The sequence below is a fragment of the Oncorhynchus nerka genome, linkage group LG8 (assembly GCF_034236695.1).
Source record: "Oncorhynchus nerka isolate Pitt River linkage group LG8, Oner_Uvic_2.0, whole genome shotgun sequence".
Taxonomy (NCBI): domain Eukaryota; kingdom Metazoa; phylum Chordata; class Actinopteri; order Salmoniformes; family Salmonidae; genus Oncorhynchus; species Oncorhynchus nerka.
In genome coordinates, this window is record NC_088403.1 from 72,073,361 (window position 1) to 72,092,346 (window position 18,986).

General features: G+C 46.5%; 2 protein-coding genes across 2 annotated transcripts in view; one reads left to right on the forward strand and one right to left on the reverse strand.

The window, feature by feature from the left end:
• Nucleotides 1–1,770: 1,770 nt before the first annotated feature.
• Nucleotides 1,771–8,282, reverse strand: LOC115126082 (high mobility group protein B2-like). The gene is made up of 6 exons (XM_065022050.1): nt 8,198–8,282; nt 7,281–7,444; nt 6,896–7,047; nt 4,122–4,180; nt 3,080–3,195; nt 1,771–2,476 (listed from the first exon to the last, which is right to left on the reverse strand). The coding sequence occupies exons 2-6, from the start codon at nt 7,428–7,430 to the stop codon at nt 2,300–2,302; spliced, it is 654 nt and encodes a 217-aa protein (XP_064878122.1). The 5' UTR covers nt 7,431–7,444; nt 8,198–8,282; the 3' UTR covers nt 1,771–2,299.
• A 165-nt stretch (nt 8,283–8,447) lies between these two features.
• Nucleotides 8,448–18,986, forward strand: part of LOC135572738 (CST complex subunit CTC1-like) — a 79,692-nt gene continuing 69,153 nt past the window's right edge. Inside the window, 5 exon segments of the mRNA XM_065021174.1 lie at nt 8,448–8,778; nt 8,903–9,072; nt 13,899–14,139; nt 14,227–14,459; nt 14,581–14,710. Coding sequence (XP_064877246.1) covers nt 8,737–8,778; nt 8,903–9,072; nt 13,899–14,139; nt 14,227–14,459; nt 14,581–14,710 — 816 coding nt within the window. The 5' untranslated portion in view covers nt 8,448–8,736.

Sequence of the window (18,986 nt, forward strand, 5' to 3'; positions counted from 1 at the left end):
AGCCACTGAGCTATGGTTATAACTGGTTATAGCCACTGAGCCATGGTTATAGCCACTGAGCTATGGTTATAACTGGTTATAGCCACTGAGCTATGGTTATAACTGGTTATAGCCACTGAGCTATGGTTATAACTGGTTATAGCCACTGAGCCATGGTTATAGCCACTGAGCTATGGTTATAACTGGTTACAAGGGCCCTAAGGAGCGCCGTAGGCAGGTTATTAGCGGTCGTAGCATATATGGTCAGTGAGTGTTTTGAGGATCTCTGTACTGTATTTTGATAACGTTTGTATTCTACTGGTAGGTGGGTGTGGCGCTCCCTGGTGGCCAGGGAGGGCAAAGCCTGTATGTCCATTCTGATGTTTCTAGTGTATTTAATAAAACATTTTACACCCTCAACCTACTGCTCCTGTTGGACTGTATTAAAGATTGTATCGTAATCCTTACCCATCTGTGGTATTGATAACCCTCAGCTGAATGATGTTAGACCTATTTCATCTGAGTGTACAAAACACCTTCCTAATATTGAGGTGCACCTCAGAACAGCCTCAATTCATGGACATGGACTCTACAAGGTGTCCAAAGCTATGATCGTTCCACAGGGATGCTGGCCCATGTTGACTCCAATGCTTCCTACAGTTGCTTCAAATTGGCTGGATGTCCTTTGGGTGGTGGACCGTTCTTGATACAAATGGGGAAACTGTTGTGTGAATAAAACCCAGCAGCGTTGCAGTTCTTGACACTCAACCAGTGGACCTGGCACCTACTACCAGACCCCATTCAAACTGGTGAGCCTGGCACCTACTACCATACCCCGTTCAAACTGGTGGACCTGGCACCTACTACCATACCCCATTCAAACTGGTGAGCCTGGCACCTACTACCATACCCCATTCAAACTGGTGGACCTGGCACCTACTACCAGACCCCATTCAAACTGGTGAGCCTGGCACCTGTTTATTTATTTTACCTTTATTTGTCAGTTAAGAACAAATTCTTATTTTCAATGACGGCCTCCCGGGGAACAGTGGGTCCCTGTTCAGGGGCAGAACAACAGATTTGTACCTTGTCAGCTCAGGGGTTTGAACTTGCAACCTTCTGGTTACTAGTCCAACGCTCTAACCACCAGGCTACGCTGGCACCTACTACCATACCCCATTAAAACTGGTGGACCTGGCACCTACTACCATACCCCATTAAAACTGGTGGACCTGGCACCTACTACCAGACCCCATTCAAACTGGTGAGCCTGGCACCTACTACCATACCCCATTAAAACTGGTGGACCTGGCACCTACTACCAGACCCCATTCAAACTGGTGAGCCTGGCACCTACTACCATACCCCATTCAAACTGGTGAGCCTGGCACCTACTACCAGACCCCATTCAAACTGGTGAGCCTGGCACCTACTACCATACCCCATTCAAAGGGGCTTAAATATTTTGTCTTACCCGTTCACCCTCTGAATGACACACACATATACAATCCATGTCTCAATTGTCTCAAGGCTTAAAAATCCTTCTTTGTCTCCTCCCCTTCATCTACATGTCTCCTCCCCTTCATCTACATGTCTCCTCCCCTTCATCTACATGTCTCCTCCCCTTCATCTACATGTCTCCTCCCCTTCATCTACATGTCTCCTCCCCTTCATCTACACTGATAGAAGTGGATTTAACAGGTGACATCAATAAGGGATCATAGTTTTCACCTGGATTCACCTGGTCGGTCTCATTAGAATAAATACCACGTCAGATTGTGTACAACAGAATACACAGATAAAACATTGTTCATTTTCAGAATCATAAAAATGGTATTATAAAAGCCAGTTTCTACATATGGTTTCAATTAAAAAAATAAAACAGAACAGTGTGTTTTAAAAAACAGTTACAACAAAGTGATAATATTGAAGAGCCTGGACACCACACAACCCTGGGAACAGCAGCATCCTCCTGAAGATACAGAGCTCTGCTATTGGACATGTTGGCCCACAGCAACGGTTACCAGGGTTACAGATGTTTAAGATGATGAGTAATCATTTTACGCGTGATAATATAAGTCCCCTACGGGTTGTGTCTGGTCCAGCCCGGCTCTAACTAACCTTTGACCCCTGACCTAGGGCCAGTCCTCCAGGGTCACTGACAGGCACACACACACACACACACACCTTTCAACCAATCAGATTCCTCCTCTGGAACTGGGTGTGTTTTAGCTTGCCGTGACCCCGGGTGGGCGGAGTTTAGGGGGCGAGGTAAAACACACATACTGCTCCAACAGGCGGGAACACAACACTAACAGCTCTACTCGTCATCATCATCGTCCTCTTCATCGTCATCATCTTCCAGGTCATCGTCGTCGTCATCATCGTCATCTCCGCCACCGGCCGCGGCGTGGGGCATTATACCAGACGAGCCCCCGGGACCGGGTCGCATCGGGGCCCGCTTAACGTTCGCACCGGACCGGTATGCAGCCATATCCTAGAGAGAGAGACAGAGAGAGAGACAGAGAGAGACACACAGAGAGAGAGTGAGACAGAGACACACAGAGAGAGAGTGAGACAGAGACACACAGAGAGAGAGTGAGACAGAGAGAGAGACACACACAGACAGCGAGAGAGAGAGACACAGACAGCGAGAGAGAGACACAGACAGCGAGAGAGAGAGACACAGAGAGAGAGACACACAGAGAGTGAGACAGAGAAAGAGACAGAGAGAGACAGAGAGAGAGAGACAGAGAGAGACACACAGAGAGAGAGTGAGACAGAGACACACAGAGAGAGAGTGAGACAGAGAGAGAGACACACACAGACAGCGAGAGAGAGAGACACAGACAGCGAGAGAGAGACACAGAGAGAGAGAGACAGACACAGACAGCGAGAGGTTCTCTAGCGGGTCCCCTAACTAGCAGGTCCCAGCTGTGGTGAAGGAATGCATGTTCTCGTGGTCTGGCACAATTACCGTACAACTAACGTCTATATTGCTGGGTACACTTCCTGCTTTGCTCTTACAGATAAACCCCAGTCCACTGTTCAGTTGACTGGGGACGCTCATTCTGTGAGTAACCGTAGTAACGTAGAGTACCTTGTCGTATTTCTCCCTCAGTCGGAGAGCCTTCTCTTCAAACGGCTGTTTCTGGGTTGGAGTCTGTTGACCCCACATGATCCCCAGCTTCTTAGCTGTCTCTCCTATAGAACAGCCTGGAGACGATAATATATACATTATATATACTACCTCATATAAATACATCATATATATATATATACTACCTCATATACATACATTATATATATATACTACCTCATATACATACATTATATATATACTACCTCATATACATACATTATATATATATACTACCTCATATACATACATTATATATATATATACTACCTCCTATACATACATTATATATATACTACCTCATATACATACATTATATATATATATACTACCTCATATACATACATTATATATATACTACCTCATATATATACATTATATATATATATATACTACCTCATATATATACATTATATATATATATATACTACCTCATATACATACATTATATATATATATATACTACCTCATATACATACATTATATATATATATATATACTACCTCATATACATACATTATATATATATATATATACTACCTCATATACATACATTATATATATATATATATACTACCTCATATACATACATTATATATATATATATATACTACCTCATATATATACATTATATATATATATATACTACCTCATATACATACATTATATATATATATATACTACCTCATATACATACATTATATATATATATATACTACCTCATATAGAACAGCCTGGCGACAATAATACATACATTATATATCTATACACTACACCACAACAACCCCCCATAACAACCCCCCACCACAACACCCCATAACAACCCCCCACCACAACCGACCCCCACCACAACAACCCCCCCACCATAACAACCCCCCACCACAACCGACCCCCACAACAACACCCCCCCCACCACAACGACACCGACCCCCACAACAACACCCCATAACAACACCACAACAAAGAACAAACAGATTTGTTAGTAACAATATCATCAGTGTACCTGGGAACTCCTGTTTGATCGTAGGACGGAACTCTGCAGAGAACACAAAGAAAGCAGACCTGGGGGAGGAAGGAAGAGGGTTAGAGAGAAGACCTGAGGGAGGAAGAGGGTTAGAGAGAAGACCTGAGGGAGGAAGAGGGTTAGAGAGAAGACCTGAGGGAGAGAGAGGAAGAGGGTTAGAGAGAAGACCTGGGGGAGGGAGAGGAAGAGGGTTAGAGAGAAGACCTGAGGGAGGAAGAGGGTTAGAGAGAAGACCTGAGGGAGAGAGAGGAAGAGGGTTAGAGAGAAGACCTGGGGGAGGGAGAGGAAGAGGGTTAGAGAGAAGACCTGGGGAGGAAGGAAGAGGGTTAGAGAGAAGACCTGAGGGAGGAAGAGGGTTAGAGAGAAGACCTGGGGGAGGAAGAGGGTTAGAGAGAAGACCTGGGGGAGGAAGGAAGAGGGTTAGAGAGAAGACCTGAGGGAGGAAGAGGGTTAGAGAGAAGACCTGAGGGAGAGAGAGGAAGAGGGTTAGAGAGAAGACCTGGGGGAGGGAGAGGAAGAGGGTTAGAGAAAAGACCTGGGGGAGAGAGAGGAAGAGGGTTAGAGAGAAGACCTGGGGGAGGGAGAGGAAGGAAGAGGGTTAGAGAGAAGACCTGGGGGAGGGAGAGGAAGGAAGAGGGTTAGAGAGAAGACCTAAGGGAGAGAGAGGAAGAGGGTTAGAGAGAAGACCTGGGGGAGGGAGGAAGAGGGTTAGAGAGAAGACCTGAGGGAGGGAGAGGAAGAGGGTTAGAGAGAAGACCTGGGGAGAGAAGGAGAGGGTTAGAGAGAAGACCTGGGGGAGGAAGGAAGGGTTAGAGAGAAGACCTGGGGGAGGAAGAGAGGTTAGAGAGAAGACCTGGGGGAGAGAGGAAGAGGGTTAGAGAGAAGACCTGGGGGAGGGAGAGGAAGGAAGAGGGTTAGAGAGAAGACCTGGGGGAGAGAGGAAGAGGGTTAGAGAGAAGACCTGGGGGAGAGAGAGAGAGGGTTAGAGAGACCTGGGGGAGGGAGAGGAAGGAAGAGGGTTAGAGAGAAGACCTGGGGGAGGGAGAGGAAGAGGGTTAGAGAGAAGACCTGGGGGAGGGAGAGGAAGAGGGTTAGAGAGAAGACCTGAGGGAGGGAGAGGAAGAATTGTATTGTATTTGATACACGTTTAAAATACTCTCGAAAGTATGTGGACACCCCTTCAAATTAGTGGATTCAGCCATTTCAGCCTCACCCGTTGCTGACAGGTGTATAACACCGAGCACACAGGCCATGCAATCTCCATACACAAACATTGGCAGTAGATGTCAACTTTTTATTTAACCTTAATTTAACTAGTCAGTTAAGAACAAATTCTTATTTTCAATGACGGCCTCCCGGGGAACAGTGGGTTAACTGCCTTGTTCAGGGGCAGAACGACAGATTTTTTACCAACTGGTCAACTGTAATTGCTGTTATTGTGAAGAGGAAACGTCTAGGAGCAACAACGGCTCCACTGCAAAGTGGTAGGCCACACAATCTCCCAGAACAGGAACGCAGAGTGTAAAACCTCCTGGTTGCAACACTCACCACCGAGTTCCAAACTGCCTCCTGAAGCAACGTCAGCACAATAACTGTTTGTCGGGAACTTCATGAAATGGAATCAAGCCTAACATCACCATGTGCAATGCCAAGCGTTGGCTGGAGTGGTGTAAAGCTCACCGCCATTGGACTGGAGCTGTGGAAACGCGTTCTCTGGAGTGATGAATCACCACCTGGCTGTTATAGCAGCAATGTTCCAACATCTAGAGGAAAGCCTTCCCAGAAGAGTGGAGGCTGTTATAGCAGTAATGTTCCAACATCTAGTGGAAAGCCTTCCCAGAAGAGTGGAGGCTGTTATAGCAGCAATGTTCCAACATCTAGTGGAAAGCCTTCCCAGAAGAGTGGAGGCTGTTATAGCAGTAATGTTCCAACATCTAGTGGAAAGCCTTCCCAGAAGAGTGGAGGCTGTTATAGCAGCAATGTTCCAACATCTAGTGGAAAGCCTTCCCAGAAGAGTGGAGGCTGTTATAGCAGTAATGTTCCAACATCTAGTGGAAAGCCTTCCCAGAAGAGTGGAGGCTGTTATAGCAGCAATGTTCCAACATCTAGTGGAAAGCCTTCCCAGAAGAGTGGAGGCTGTCATAGCAGCAATGTTCCTACATCTAGTGGAAAGCCTTCCCAGAAGAGTGGAGGCTGTTATAGCAGCAATGTTACAACATCTAGTGGAAAGCCTTCCCAGAAGAGTGGAGGCTGTCATAGCAGCAATGTTCCTACATCTAGTGGAAAGCCTTCCCAGAAGAGTGGAGGCTGTTATAGCAGCAATGTTCCTACATCTAGTGGAAAGCCTTCCCAGAAGAGTGGAGGCTGTTATAGCAGTTCAATGTTACAACATCTAGTGGAAAGCCTTCCCAGAAGAGTGGAGGCTGTTATAGCAGCCTTCCCAGATGTTCAGCAATGTTCCAACATCTAGTGGAAAGCCTTCCCAGAAGAGTGGAGGCTGTTATAGCAGCAATGTTCCAACATCTAGTGGAAAGCCTTCCCAGAAGAGTGGAGGCTGTTATAGCAGCAATGTTCCTACATCTAGTGGAAAGCCTTCCCAGAAGAGTGGAGGCTGTTATAGCAGCAAAGAAGGTGAGGGGGGGGCTCCAAATTCATTTTGGAATGAGATGTTGAATTAGCAGGTGTCCACATACTTTTGGAAATGAAGTGTACACACCCCAGTCAGTGTGTACAGCAGAGTGTGTGTGACTCACGGGGGTCGTTTTGGAGCGTTGGGGTCCTTCTTCCTCCTACCGCTCTTGGCCATCCCCTTGGGGGGGACGTACCCCCTCATGTCCCTCTCATAACGCACCTTGTCGTTCTTCGCCATGTCCTCAAAACGACGCTTATCATTCGCAGTCAGACCCTACACACAGTTATAAAACACACTACATTATAACATCTTTATCACATACACTTGTTGTAGCACCTTGTTTGTGTGTGTATGTATATATATATATATATATATATATATATATATACGCATCACAGTGGTATAACACTGTTATAACAGACACCGTGGTATAACACCGTTATAACAGACACCGTTATAACAGACACCGTGGTATAACACCCTGTGATGTGTGTATTAATATGTACCCTCCATCTCTCTGAACACTGCTTGGAGAACTCGGCGAAGTTGACCGACTGTTCGGGGTGTTTCCTCTTGTGTTCCTCCCGGCAGGTCTGGACGAAGAAGGCGTAGGCTGACGTCTTGCCCTTTGGCTTGTTAACGTCCCCTTTCACCATGGCGACACGACTGACTGAAACACCGGAAAAAATATACATTTACCACAATATATATATTTTTTTGCAAATTCATCTAGCTAAAGTGGCTAACTAGCTAGGCCCCACGTCGGATAAAACGTCAAAAAAGTACAAATGGATAGTTAGCTAGCTAACTATTGTAACGGCAACTAATGTTGTGCTTGTATATGTGATGGATTGCAGACCAGGTGCCATAGACTGTATAGTTTGCAGTGCGGTTAGCCTAGTTAGCCAACTAGCATGCTAGCTCGTTGAGAACAATGGGGCCACCATTTGCTTCCCGCCTAACGCGCTGCTAGCTCATCCCATCCCCCAGCGCTAGCATTTATGCTAAAGATGCTAACGCGCTGCTAGCTCATTCCATCCTCCAGCGCTAGCATTTATGCTAAAGACGCTAACGCGATGCTATATCATCCCATCCCCCAGCGCTAGCATTTATGCTGAAGATGCTAACGCTAGCCATCAGAATACATAGTGAGCTAACATTAACTAGTGTGAAACATTTTACAGTATAGTTACGAGTAATCCTAAAGCAAGGTTATTTTACATCTTAAAAAAACAACAACCCAGATTTAGCCATTTCACCAGTTTAGCAAGCTGGCTAACATTTACAGTGACTCGCTCTGAATATAGTTTAGTAACGTTACCTTTTTTTTGTTTTTTTGCAGGGAAACTAACATTTCTACAACTTTCAATGTACATTTAAAATATGTTACTGCTACTAACGTCCAATGTCTTTCATTACTTACATTTACCGGCCAGATGAAGTTTGCAAGAATGAGTCTGGTTGTTTTTGTTGTTGTGGCTGCTGCTGTGTGCTTCTCCGGAGAGGATTGTTGACTGAGCATCAAAACAGGATGGATCTAAGACCCGCCCCCGGACCCCCGTTGGCTGATTACGTTCATTAGAACACAGGGGGCGGAGACCACAGGGTTGAGATGGGCGGAGACTCGTTTCTGATTGGCCAGTGTGCGTTCTTCCCTCCAGGCCGGATTTGGTCCGGAAGAACTCCCGTTAACCGAGCGCTGTTTGCTGGGCGGCAGATTTCGTGCGTTATGAACGTAATGGGGACGCCGTAGTTCTACTGTTATTGTTATTCAGATGATTCGAACTTTTTTTTGTGTGTGCGAGTCTGTGATAGTTTATTACTAACTGGTTGACAACGGTAGCATTAAATGTCTGTCCGATCAGATCTGACCAAAATTCAAAGAGTTTAATAGTTACGTGACTTGTAGTTAAGGTGAAGATATGAAGTGATTCAGAACAGCATCAACGAAACGAACCTAGAATGGAATCATTTATGGATAACTTCAGGGAGAGGAGTGAAGTGGTAAGTTACGTTGTCTACTTTCGTTTATTATTATTTTTTACAATAGTTAGCTAGCTACATTCAAACAAAATACAGTATTTTTACTCATTCACCACACCTTTCGTTCATATCTCCTTTCTTATAGGAACGGGAGTGGCTGCAGGAGCTATTCGTGTTCGTGAAGGACAATCTGTTCCCGGTTCTCGGTCCAACCACCGGTAGTGTTTCCCCGGAACAGCTCTCGCTAGCCATGATACGGAGAGTGGAACGGGCGGTGGGCTCCTCGTCTGCCCGGTCTCTGCCGCTCAGTTACAGGTGACCAGTTGATGTTGTTTACCGGCTCTGGCGAAAATGTGCACGTTTTAGCTCCAGCCTTGCACAAGCACAACTGATTACATTAACCAAGGGGTATTAATGATCCAGGTGATTAGTGTGCTAGTGCTGGGCTTGAACTAAAGTCTGCTTACTCGGTTTGTCACCAGGATCAGAGCTGGTTGGAGTCCTTTAGTTTAGGGTCCGTCTAAGGCAAATCAAATTGTATTAGTCACATGCGCAGAATACAACAGGTATAGGTAGACCTTACAGTGAAATGCTGAATACAACAGGTGTAGTAGACCTTACAGTGAAATGCTGAATACAACAGGTGTAGTAGACCTTACAGTGAAATTCTGAATACAACAGGTGTAGTAGACCTTACAGTGAAATGCTGAATACAACAGGTGTAGGTAGACCTTACAGTGAAATGCTGAATACAACAGGTGTAGTAGACCTTACAGTGAAATGCTGAATACAACAGGTGTAGTAGACCTTACAGTGAAATGCTGAATACAACAGGTGTAGTAGACCTTACAGTGAAATGCTGAATACAACAGGTGTAGTAGACCTTACAGTGAAATGCCGAATACAACAGGTGTAGTAGACCTTACAGTGAAATGCTGAATACAACAGGTGTAGTAGACCTTACAGTGAAATGCCGAATACAACAGGTGTAGTAGACCTTACAGTGAAATGCTGAATACAACAGGTGTAGTAGACCTTACAGTGAAATGCTGAATACAACAGGTGTAGTAGACCTTACAGTGAAATGCTGAATACAACAGGTGTAGTAGACCTTACAGTGAAATGCTGAATACAACAGGTGTAGTAGACCTTACAGTGAAATGCCGAATACAACAGGTGTAGTAGACCTTACAGTGAAATGCTGAATACAACAGGTGTAGTAGACCTTACAGTGAAATGCTGAATACAACAGGTGTAGGTAGACCTTACAGTGAAATGCTGAATACAACAGGTGTAGTAGACCTTACAGTGAAATGCTGAATACAACAGGTGTAGTAGACCTTACAGTGAAATGCTGAATACAACAGGTGTAGTAGACCTTACAGTGAAATGCTGAATACAACAGGTGTAGGTAGACCTTACAGTGAAATGCCGAATACAACAGGTGTAGTAGACCTTACAGTGAAATGCCGAATACAACAGGTGTAGTAGACCTTACAGTGAAATGCCGAATACAACAGGTGTAGTAGACCTTACAGTGAAATGCTGAATACAACAGGTGTAGTAGACCTTACAGTGAAATGCTGAATACAACAGGTGTAGTAGACCTCACAGTGAAATGCTGAATACAACAGGTGTAGTAGACCTCACAGTGAAATGCTGAATACAACAGGTGTAGTAGACCTCACAGTGAAATGCTGAATACAACAGGTGTAGGTAGACCTTACAGTGAAATGCTGAATACAACAGGTGTAGTAGACCTCACAGTGAAATGCTGAATACAACAGGTGTAGTAGACCTCACAGTGAAATTCTGAATACAACAGGTGTAGTAGACCTTACAGTGAAATGCTGAATACAACAGGTGTAGTAGACCTTACAGTGAAATGCTGAATACAACAGGTGTAGTAGACCTTACAGTGAAATGCTGAATACAACAGGTGTAGTAGACCTCACAGTGAAATGCTGAATACAACAGGTGTAGTAGACCTTACAGTGAAATGCTGAATACAACAGGTGTAGTAGACCTTACAGTGAAATGCTGAATACAACAGGTGTAGTAGTCCTCACAGTGAAATGCTGAATACAACAGGTGTAGTATACCTTACAGTGAAATGCTGAATACAACAGGTGTAGTAGACCTTACAGTGAAATGCTGAATACAACAGGTGTAGTAGACCTCACAGTGAAATGCTGAATACAACAGGTGTAGTAGACCTCACAGTGAAATGCTGAATACAACAGGTGTAGTAGACCTCACAGTGAAATGCTGAATACAACAGGTGTAGTAGACCTTACAGTGAAATGCTGAATACAACAGGTGTAGTAGACCTTACAGTGAAATGCTGAATACAACAGGTGTAGTAGACCTCACAGTGAAATGCTGAATACAACAGGTGTAGTAGACCTTACAGTGAAATGCTGAATACAACAGGTGTAGTAGACCTTACAGTGAAATGCTGAATACAACAGGTGTAGTAGTCCTCACAGTGAAATGCTGAATACAACAGGTGTAGTATACCTTACAGTGAAATGCTGAATACAACAGGTGTAGTAGACCTTACAGTGAAATGCTGAATACAACAGGTGTAGTAGACCTCACAGTGAAATGCTGAATACAACAGGTGTAGTAGACCTCACAGTGAAATGCTGAATACAACAGGTGTAGTAGACCTCACAGTGAAATGCTGAATACAACAGGTGTAGTAGACCTCACAGTGAAATGCTGAATACAACAGGTGTAGTAGACCTCACAGTGAAATGCTGAATACAACAGGTGTAGTAGACCTTACATTGAAATGCTGAATACAACAGGTGTAGGTAGACCTTACAGTGAAATGCTGAATACAACAGGTGTAGTAGACCTTACAGTGAAATGCCGAATACAACAGGTGTAGTAGACCTTACAGTGAAATGCCGAATACAACAGGTGTAGTAGACCTTACAGTGAAATGCTGAATACAACAGGTGTAGGTAGACCTTACAGTGAAATGCTGAATACAACAGGTGTAGTAGACCTGACAGTGAAATGCTGAATACAACAGGTGTAGGAGACCTTACAGTGAAATGCTGAATACAACAGGTGTAGTAGACCTCACAGTGAAATGCCGGTGCACCGGTACAATGTGTGGGGGCACCGGTACAATGTGTGGGGGCACCGGTACAATGTGTGGGGGCACCGGTACAATGTGTGGGGGCACCGGTACAATGTGTGGGGGCACCGGTTAGTTGAGGTAATATGTACATGTAGGTAGAGTTATTGAAGTGACTCTGCATAGATAATAACAGAGAGTAGCAGTGGTGTAAAGAGGGGAGGGGGGGGGCAATGCAAATAGTCTGGGTAGCCATTTGATTAGCTGTTCAGGAGTCTTATGGCTTGAGGGGGTAGAAGCTGTTTAGAAGCCTCTTGGACCTAGACTTGGTGCTCCGGTACCGCTTGCAGTGTGGTAACAGAGAGAACAGTCTACGACTAGGGTGGTTGGAGTCTTTGACAATTTTTATGGCCTTCCTCTGACACCACCTGGTATAGAGGTCCTGGGTGGCAGGAAGCTTGGCCCCGGTGATGTACTGGGCAGTACGCACTACCCTCTGTAGCACCTTACGGTCGGAGGCCGAGCAATTGCCATATCAGGCATTGATGCTCTCGATGGTGCAGCCGAGGAACCGTTTGAGGACCCAAATATTTTTAGTCTCCTGAGGGGGAATAGGTTTTGTCGTGTCCTCTTCCCTGATGTGGACACCAAGGAACTTGAATCTCTCAACCTGCTCCACTGCAGCCCTCAACATCACCAGAGGAACAGAGGAGAAGTAGGATAAGGGTACGGCTAAAGGCTATAAGAACTGGCCGTTTAGCACGTTCGGAACAGGGAGCAGGTTTCTGAGCTCGATAGCATAGATTCAAGGCATAGTGTACAGACAAAGGTAAGGTAGGATGTGAGTACGTTGGAGGTAAACCTAGGCATTGAGTAATGAAGAGAGAGATAGTCTCTAGAGATGTTTAAACCAGATGATGTCATCACATATGTAGGAGGTGGAACAACATGGTTGGTTAAGGCATATTGAGCAGGGCTAGAGGCTCTACAGTGAAATAAGACAGTAATCACTAACCAGGACAGTAATGGATGAGGCATATTGATATTAGAGAGAGGCATGCGTAGCCAAGTGAACATATGGGTCCAGTGAGTGGTTGGGCTGACTGGGGACACAGCGAATCAGACAGTTAGCAGGCCGATGCTAACACGCTAACAGTTAGTAGGTAGGGGCTAAACAACCTAGCAGTTAGCAGACCGTGGCAGGCAAGTTATCCTTTAGGGGACGTTGCAATGGGGGTAAGTCTGTTTTTGCCTCTTCGTGCAGTGACGTCGTTAGACCAGTCGTGGAATTAGTTCCAAGTAGCTCTAGGTAGCTAGCAGGCCTAGCAGGTTAGCAGAATGGGCCTTCAGCGGGCGTCGCGCCTGAGGGGCCTGTTGGAATCCTCGGGCAGATTATGTCGTTATTCCAGTCGTAGAGGATCGGTGGGGTTCCGTGCCCCGTACCGGCAGTAGAAGGGGTCCGGATATTGTAGCCCAGGAGTGAGCCGGGAGATGGTTCTAGCATGGGCTAGCCCCAGGCTAGTTGGTGCTAGCTCCGGGATGGAAACGTTAGCCAGGAGTAGTCAACCCGGGTTGCTGTTAGCTAGCTGTGATGATCCAAATGAAAAGGTTCAGAGTTTGCGGTAGGAATCCGGGGGATATGGAGAGAGAAATAGGTCCGGGATGCTCTGGTTAGAAACGCGTTGTACGAACTGGCGAGAGCTTTCCGAGCTAAAGGTTAGCTGATGACCGCTAGCAGTGGTTAGCTGACTGATAGCTGGTAGCTAGTAGCTAGTTAGCTGGCTAGCTTCAGTTGAGGTATTCCAGTTCGGAGGTAAATAGAAATACTTTAGGAGAAAAATAAACAGATCCCCACCACATTGGGTGAGGCGGGTTGCAGGAGAGTATTTTGAAGTTGAGGTTTAGGAAAAATATTAAAAAGAATGCGAAGAAAAAGATATATACACATGGGACAAGACAAAGATGTCTGACTGCTAAGCCATCTCCTGTCATTGGGGAGGTTTAGAAACCATCAACACCACTCCCAACCTTAACCTCCTCTTGTTGTTAGGCTCATCTCCGTAGCTGAGCTGGTTACCTGGCAACGCACACCCTGCTGTAGCAACCTGACCTGGAGCACCGCTCAGCACAGAGAATGGGTCCGGGAGGCGGAGCAGGCTCTGCCCAATCACAAGGCTTTGCCGCGTGCCAGCCTGTTGCTGATAGGCTGTCTCAGTGATGGGTGTGACCCAGAGAGGTCATGTGACGGAGCGTGGCGTGTGAGGGACGCCACCGGGACCGTGCACTGTGAGGTGAGAGTGTCTGTCTGTTTGTATGTGTGTAAGAGAAGACAAGACAGCCGTGAATTCACTCCTGTCGTTCTTTCTCTGATTGGTTAGCTACTGAGCCCCTCCCCTCTCTGGCTGGGCCTGCCGGTTCTCTTCCCCTGCTGGAATTACATCCCCCAGCCTGCACTGGGGAAGGACCAGGAAGTGGAGGAGAGGGGCTACCTGGAGCTGGTTGGCTGTCCCCTACCCCTGACCTCTGACATAGAGATGACCTTTAACCCTGCAGGGGTCAACCTGAAGAGAGCTGTGGGGGTCAGAGAAGCTGCAGAACTCATACAGCACAGGTCAGGGTTTCTGGCATACATGTATGGAGAATTGTGTAACTGTGTGTGTGTGTAACTGTGTGTGTGTGTAACTGTGTGTGTAACTGTGTGTGTAACTGTGTGTGTAACTGTGTGTGTGCAGGGTGCGAGGCCTTCGTGTAAAGGTGTATGGGGAGGTTTCTGGAGTCTACCCTCTACTGAACATCGCAGGGAGGTCCCTCTTCTGTCTCCGTCTGAGAGAGGGACGACACACTCTACCATTACTGGTCACGGTGAGGAGAGAGAGAGAGAGACACTACCATTACTGGTCACAGTGAGGAGAGAGAGACACTACCATTACTGGTCACAGTGGAGAGAGAGAGAGAGAGAGAGAGAGAGAGACACTACCATTACTGGTCACAGTGAGGAGAGAGAGAGAGAGACACTACCATTACTGGTCACAGTGAGGAGAGAGAGAGAGAGACACTACCATTACTGGTCACAGTGAGGAGAGAGAGAGAGAGACACTACCATTACTGGTCACAGTGAGGAGAGAGAGAGAGAGACACTACCATTACTGGTCACAGTGAGGAGAGAGAGAGAGAGACACTACCATTACTGGTCACAGTGAGGAGAGAGAGAGACACTACCATTACTGGTCACAGTGAGGAGAGAGAGAGAGAGAGACACTACCATTACTGGTCACAGTGAGGAGAGAGAGAGAGAGAGAGAGACACTACCATTACTGGTCACAGTGAGGAGAGAGAGAGAGAGAGAGACACTACCATTACTGGTCACAGTGAGGAGAGAGAGAGACACTACCATTACTGGTCACAGTGAGAGAGAGAGAGAGAGACACTACCATTACTGGTCACAGTGAGGAGAGAGAGAGAGAGAGAGACACTACCATTACTGGTCACAGTGAGGAGAGAGAGAGACACTACCATTACTGGTCACAGTGAGGAGAGAGAGAGAGAGAGAGAGACACTACCATTACTGGTCACAGTGAGGAGAGAGAGAGAGAGAGAGAGAGAGAGACACTACCATTACTGGTCACAGTGAGGAGAGAGAGAGAGACACTACCATTACTGGTCACAGTGAGGAGAGAGAGAGACACTACCATTACTGGTCACAGTGAGGAGAGAGAGAGACACTACCATTACTGGTCACAGTGAGGAGAGAGAGAGAGAGACACTACCATTACTGGTCACAGTGAGGAGAGACACTACCATTACTGGTCACAGTGAGGAGAGACACTACCATTGCTGGTCACGGTGAGGAGAGAGAGAGAGAGAGACTACCATTACTGGTCACAGTGAGGAGAGAGAGAGAGACACTACCATTACTGGTCACAGTGAGGAGAGAGAGAGAGACACTACCATTACTGGTCACAGTGAGGAGAGAGAGAGTGAGAGGAGAGAGACACTACCATTACTGGTCACAGTGAGGAGAGAAGAGAGACACTACCATTACTGGTCACAGTGAGGAGAGACACTACCATTGCTGGTCACGGTGAGGAGAGAGAGAGAGAGAGAGAGAGAGACACTACCATTACTGGTCACAGTGAGGAGAGAGAGAGACACTACCATTACTGGTCACAGTGAGGAGAGAGAGAGACACTACCATTACTGGTCACAGTGAGGAGAGAGAGAGAGACACTACCATTACTGGTCACAGTGAGGAGAGAGAGAGAGAGACACTACCATTACTGGTCACAGTGAGGAGAGAGAGAGACACTACCATTACTGGTCACAGTGAGGAGAGAGAGAGAGAGAGACACTACCATTACTGGTCACAGTGAGGAGAGAGAGACACTACCATTACTGGTCACAGTGAGGAGAGAGAGAGACACTACCATTACTGGTCACAGTGAGAGAGAGAGAGACACTACCATTACTGGTCACAGTGAGGAGAGAGAGAGAGAGACACTACCATTACTGGTCACAGTGAGGAGAGAGAGAGACACTACCATTACTGGTCACAGTGAGGAGAGAGAGAGAGAGACACTACCATTACTGGTCACAGTGAGGAGAGAGAGAGAGAGAGAGAGACACTACCATTACTGGTCACAGTGAGGAGAGAGAGAGAGAGAGACACTACCATTACTAGTCACAGTGAGGAGAGAGAGAGAGAGAGAGAGACACTACCATTACTGGTCACAGTGAGGAGAGAGAGAGAGAGAGAGAGACTACCATTACTAGTCACAGTGAGGAGAGAGAGAGACAGAGAGAGACACTACCATTACTGGTCACAGTGAGGAGAGAGAGAGACACTACCATTACTGGTCACAGTGAGGAGAGAGAGACACTACCATTACTGGTCACAGTGAGGAGAGAGAGAGAGAGAGACACTACCATTACTGGTCACAGTGAGGAGAGAGAGAGAGACACTACCATTACTGGTCACAGTGAGGAGAGAGAGACACTACCATTACTGGTCACAGTGAGGAGAGAGAGAGAGACACTACCATTACTGGTCACAGTGAGGAGAGAGAGAGAGAGAGACACTACCATTACTGGTCACAGTGAGGAGAGAGAGAGAGAGAGACACTACCATTACTGGTCACAGTGAGGAGAGAGAGAGACACTACCATTACTGGTCACAGTGAGGAGAGAGAGAGACACTACCATTACTGGTCACAGTGAGGAGAGAGAGAGACACTACCATTACTGGTCACAGTGAGGAGAGAGAGAGACTACCATTACTGGTCACAGTGAGGAGAGAGAGAGACACTACCATTACTGGTCACAGTGAGACACTACCATTACTGGTCACAGTGAGGAGAGAGAGAGAGACACTACCATTACTGGTCACAGTGAGGAGAGAGAGAGACACTACCATTACTGGTCACAGTGAGGAGAGAGAGAGACACTACCATTACTGGTCACAGTGAGGAGAGAGAGAGAGACACTACCATTACTGGTCACAGTGAGGAGAGAGAGAGAGACACTACCATTACTGGTCACAGTGAGGAGAGAGAGAGAGACACTACCATTACTGGTCACAGTGAGGAGAGAGAGAGAGACACTACCATTACTGGTCACAGTGAGGAGAGAGAGATACACTACCATTACTGGTCACAGTGAGGAGAGAGAGAGACACTACCATTACTGGTCACAGTGAGGAGAGAGAGAGAGACACTACCATTACTGGTCACAGTGAGGAGAGAGAGAGACACTACCATTACTGGTCACAGTGAGGAGAGAGAGAGACACTACCATTACTGGTCACAGTGAGGAGAGAGAGACACTACCATTACTGGTCACAGTGAGGAGAGAGAGAGACACTACCATTACTGGTCACAGTGAGGAGAGAGAGAGAGAGAGACTACCATTACTGGTCACAGTGAGGAGAGAGAGAGACACTACCATTACTGGTCACAGTGAGGAGAGAGAGAGAGACTTACTGGTCACACTACCATTACTGGTCACAGTGAGGAGAGAGAGAGACACTACCATTACTGGTCACAGTGAGGAGAGAGAGAGACACTACCATTACTGGTCACAGTGAGGAGAGAGAGAGAGAGAGAGACACTACCATTACTGGTCACAGTGAGGAGAGAGAGAGACACTACCATTACTGGTCACAGTGAGGAGAGAGAGAGAGACACTACCATTACTGGTCACAGTGAGGAGAGAGAGAGAGAGACACTACCATTACTGGTCACAGTGAGGAGAGAGAGAGACACTACCATTACTGGTCACAGTGAGGAGAGAGAGAGACACTACCATTACTGGTCACAGTGAGGAGAGGTCAGAGAGAGAGAGACTACCATTACTGGTCACAGTGAGGAGAGAGAGAGACACTACCATTACTGGTCACAGTGAGAGAGAGAGAGACACTACCATTACTGGTCACAGTGAGGAGAGAGAGAGGAGAGACACTACCATTACTGGTCACAGTGAGGAGAGAGAGAGAGACACTACCATTACTGGTCACAGTGAGGAGAGAGAGAGACACTACCATTACTGGTCACAGTGAGGAGAGAGAGAGACACTACCATTACTAGTCACAGTGAGGAGAGAGAGACACTACCATTACTGGTCACAGATGAGGAGAGAGAGAGAGACACTACCATTACTGGTCACAGTGAGGAGAGAGAGAGAGAGACACTACCATTACTGGTCACAGTGAGGAGAGAGACACTACCATTACTGGTCACAGGTGAGGAGAGAGAGAGAGACACTACCATTACTGGTCACAGTGAGGAGAGAGGTCACAGTGAGAGAGACACTACCATTACTGGTCACAGTGAGGAGAGAGAGAGAGACACACTAGGAGAGAGAGACTACCATTACTGGTCACAGTGAGGAGAGAGAGAGACACTACCATTACTGGTCACAGTGAGGAGAGAGAGAGACACTACCATTACTGGTCACAGTGAGGAGAGAGAGAGAGAGACACTACCATTACTGGTCACAGTGAGGAGAGAGAGAGAGACACTACCATTACTGGTCACAGTGAGGAGAGAGAGAGACACTACCATTACTGGTCACAGTGAGGAGAGAGAGAGAGACACTACCATTACTGGTCACAGTGAGGAGAGAGAGAGACACTACCATTACTGGT

Excerpts from the sequence above, each read along its gene's own strand:
- LOC115126082 (XM_065022050.1), bottom strand. The coding sequence starts at position 7,430 with ATGGTGAAAGGGGACGTTAACAAGCCAAAGGGCAAGACGTCAGCCTAC. Across the intron at positions 4,181-6,895 it reads AACGCTCCAAAACGACCCCC|GTCTGCTTTCTTTGTGTTCT; the intron begins GTGAGTCACACA and ends TTCCTCCCCCAG. Across the intron at positions 2,477-3,079 it reads TGAGGGAGAAATACGACAAG|GATATGGCTGCATACCGGTC; the intron begins GTACTCTACGTT and ends CTCTCTCTCTAG.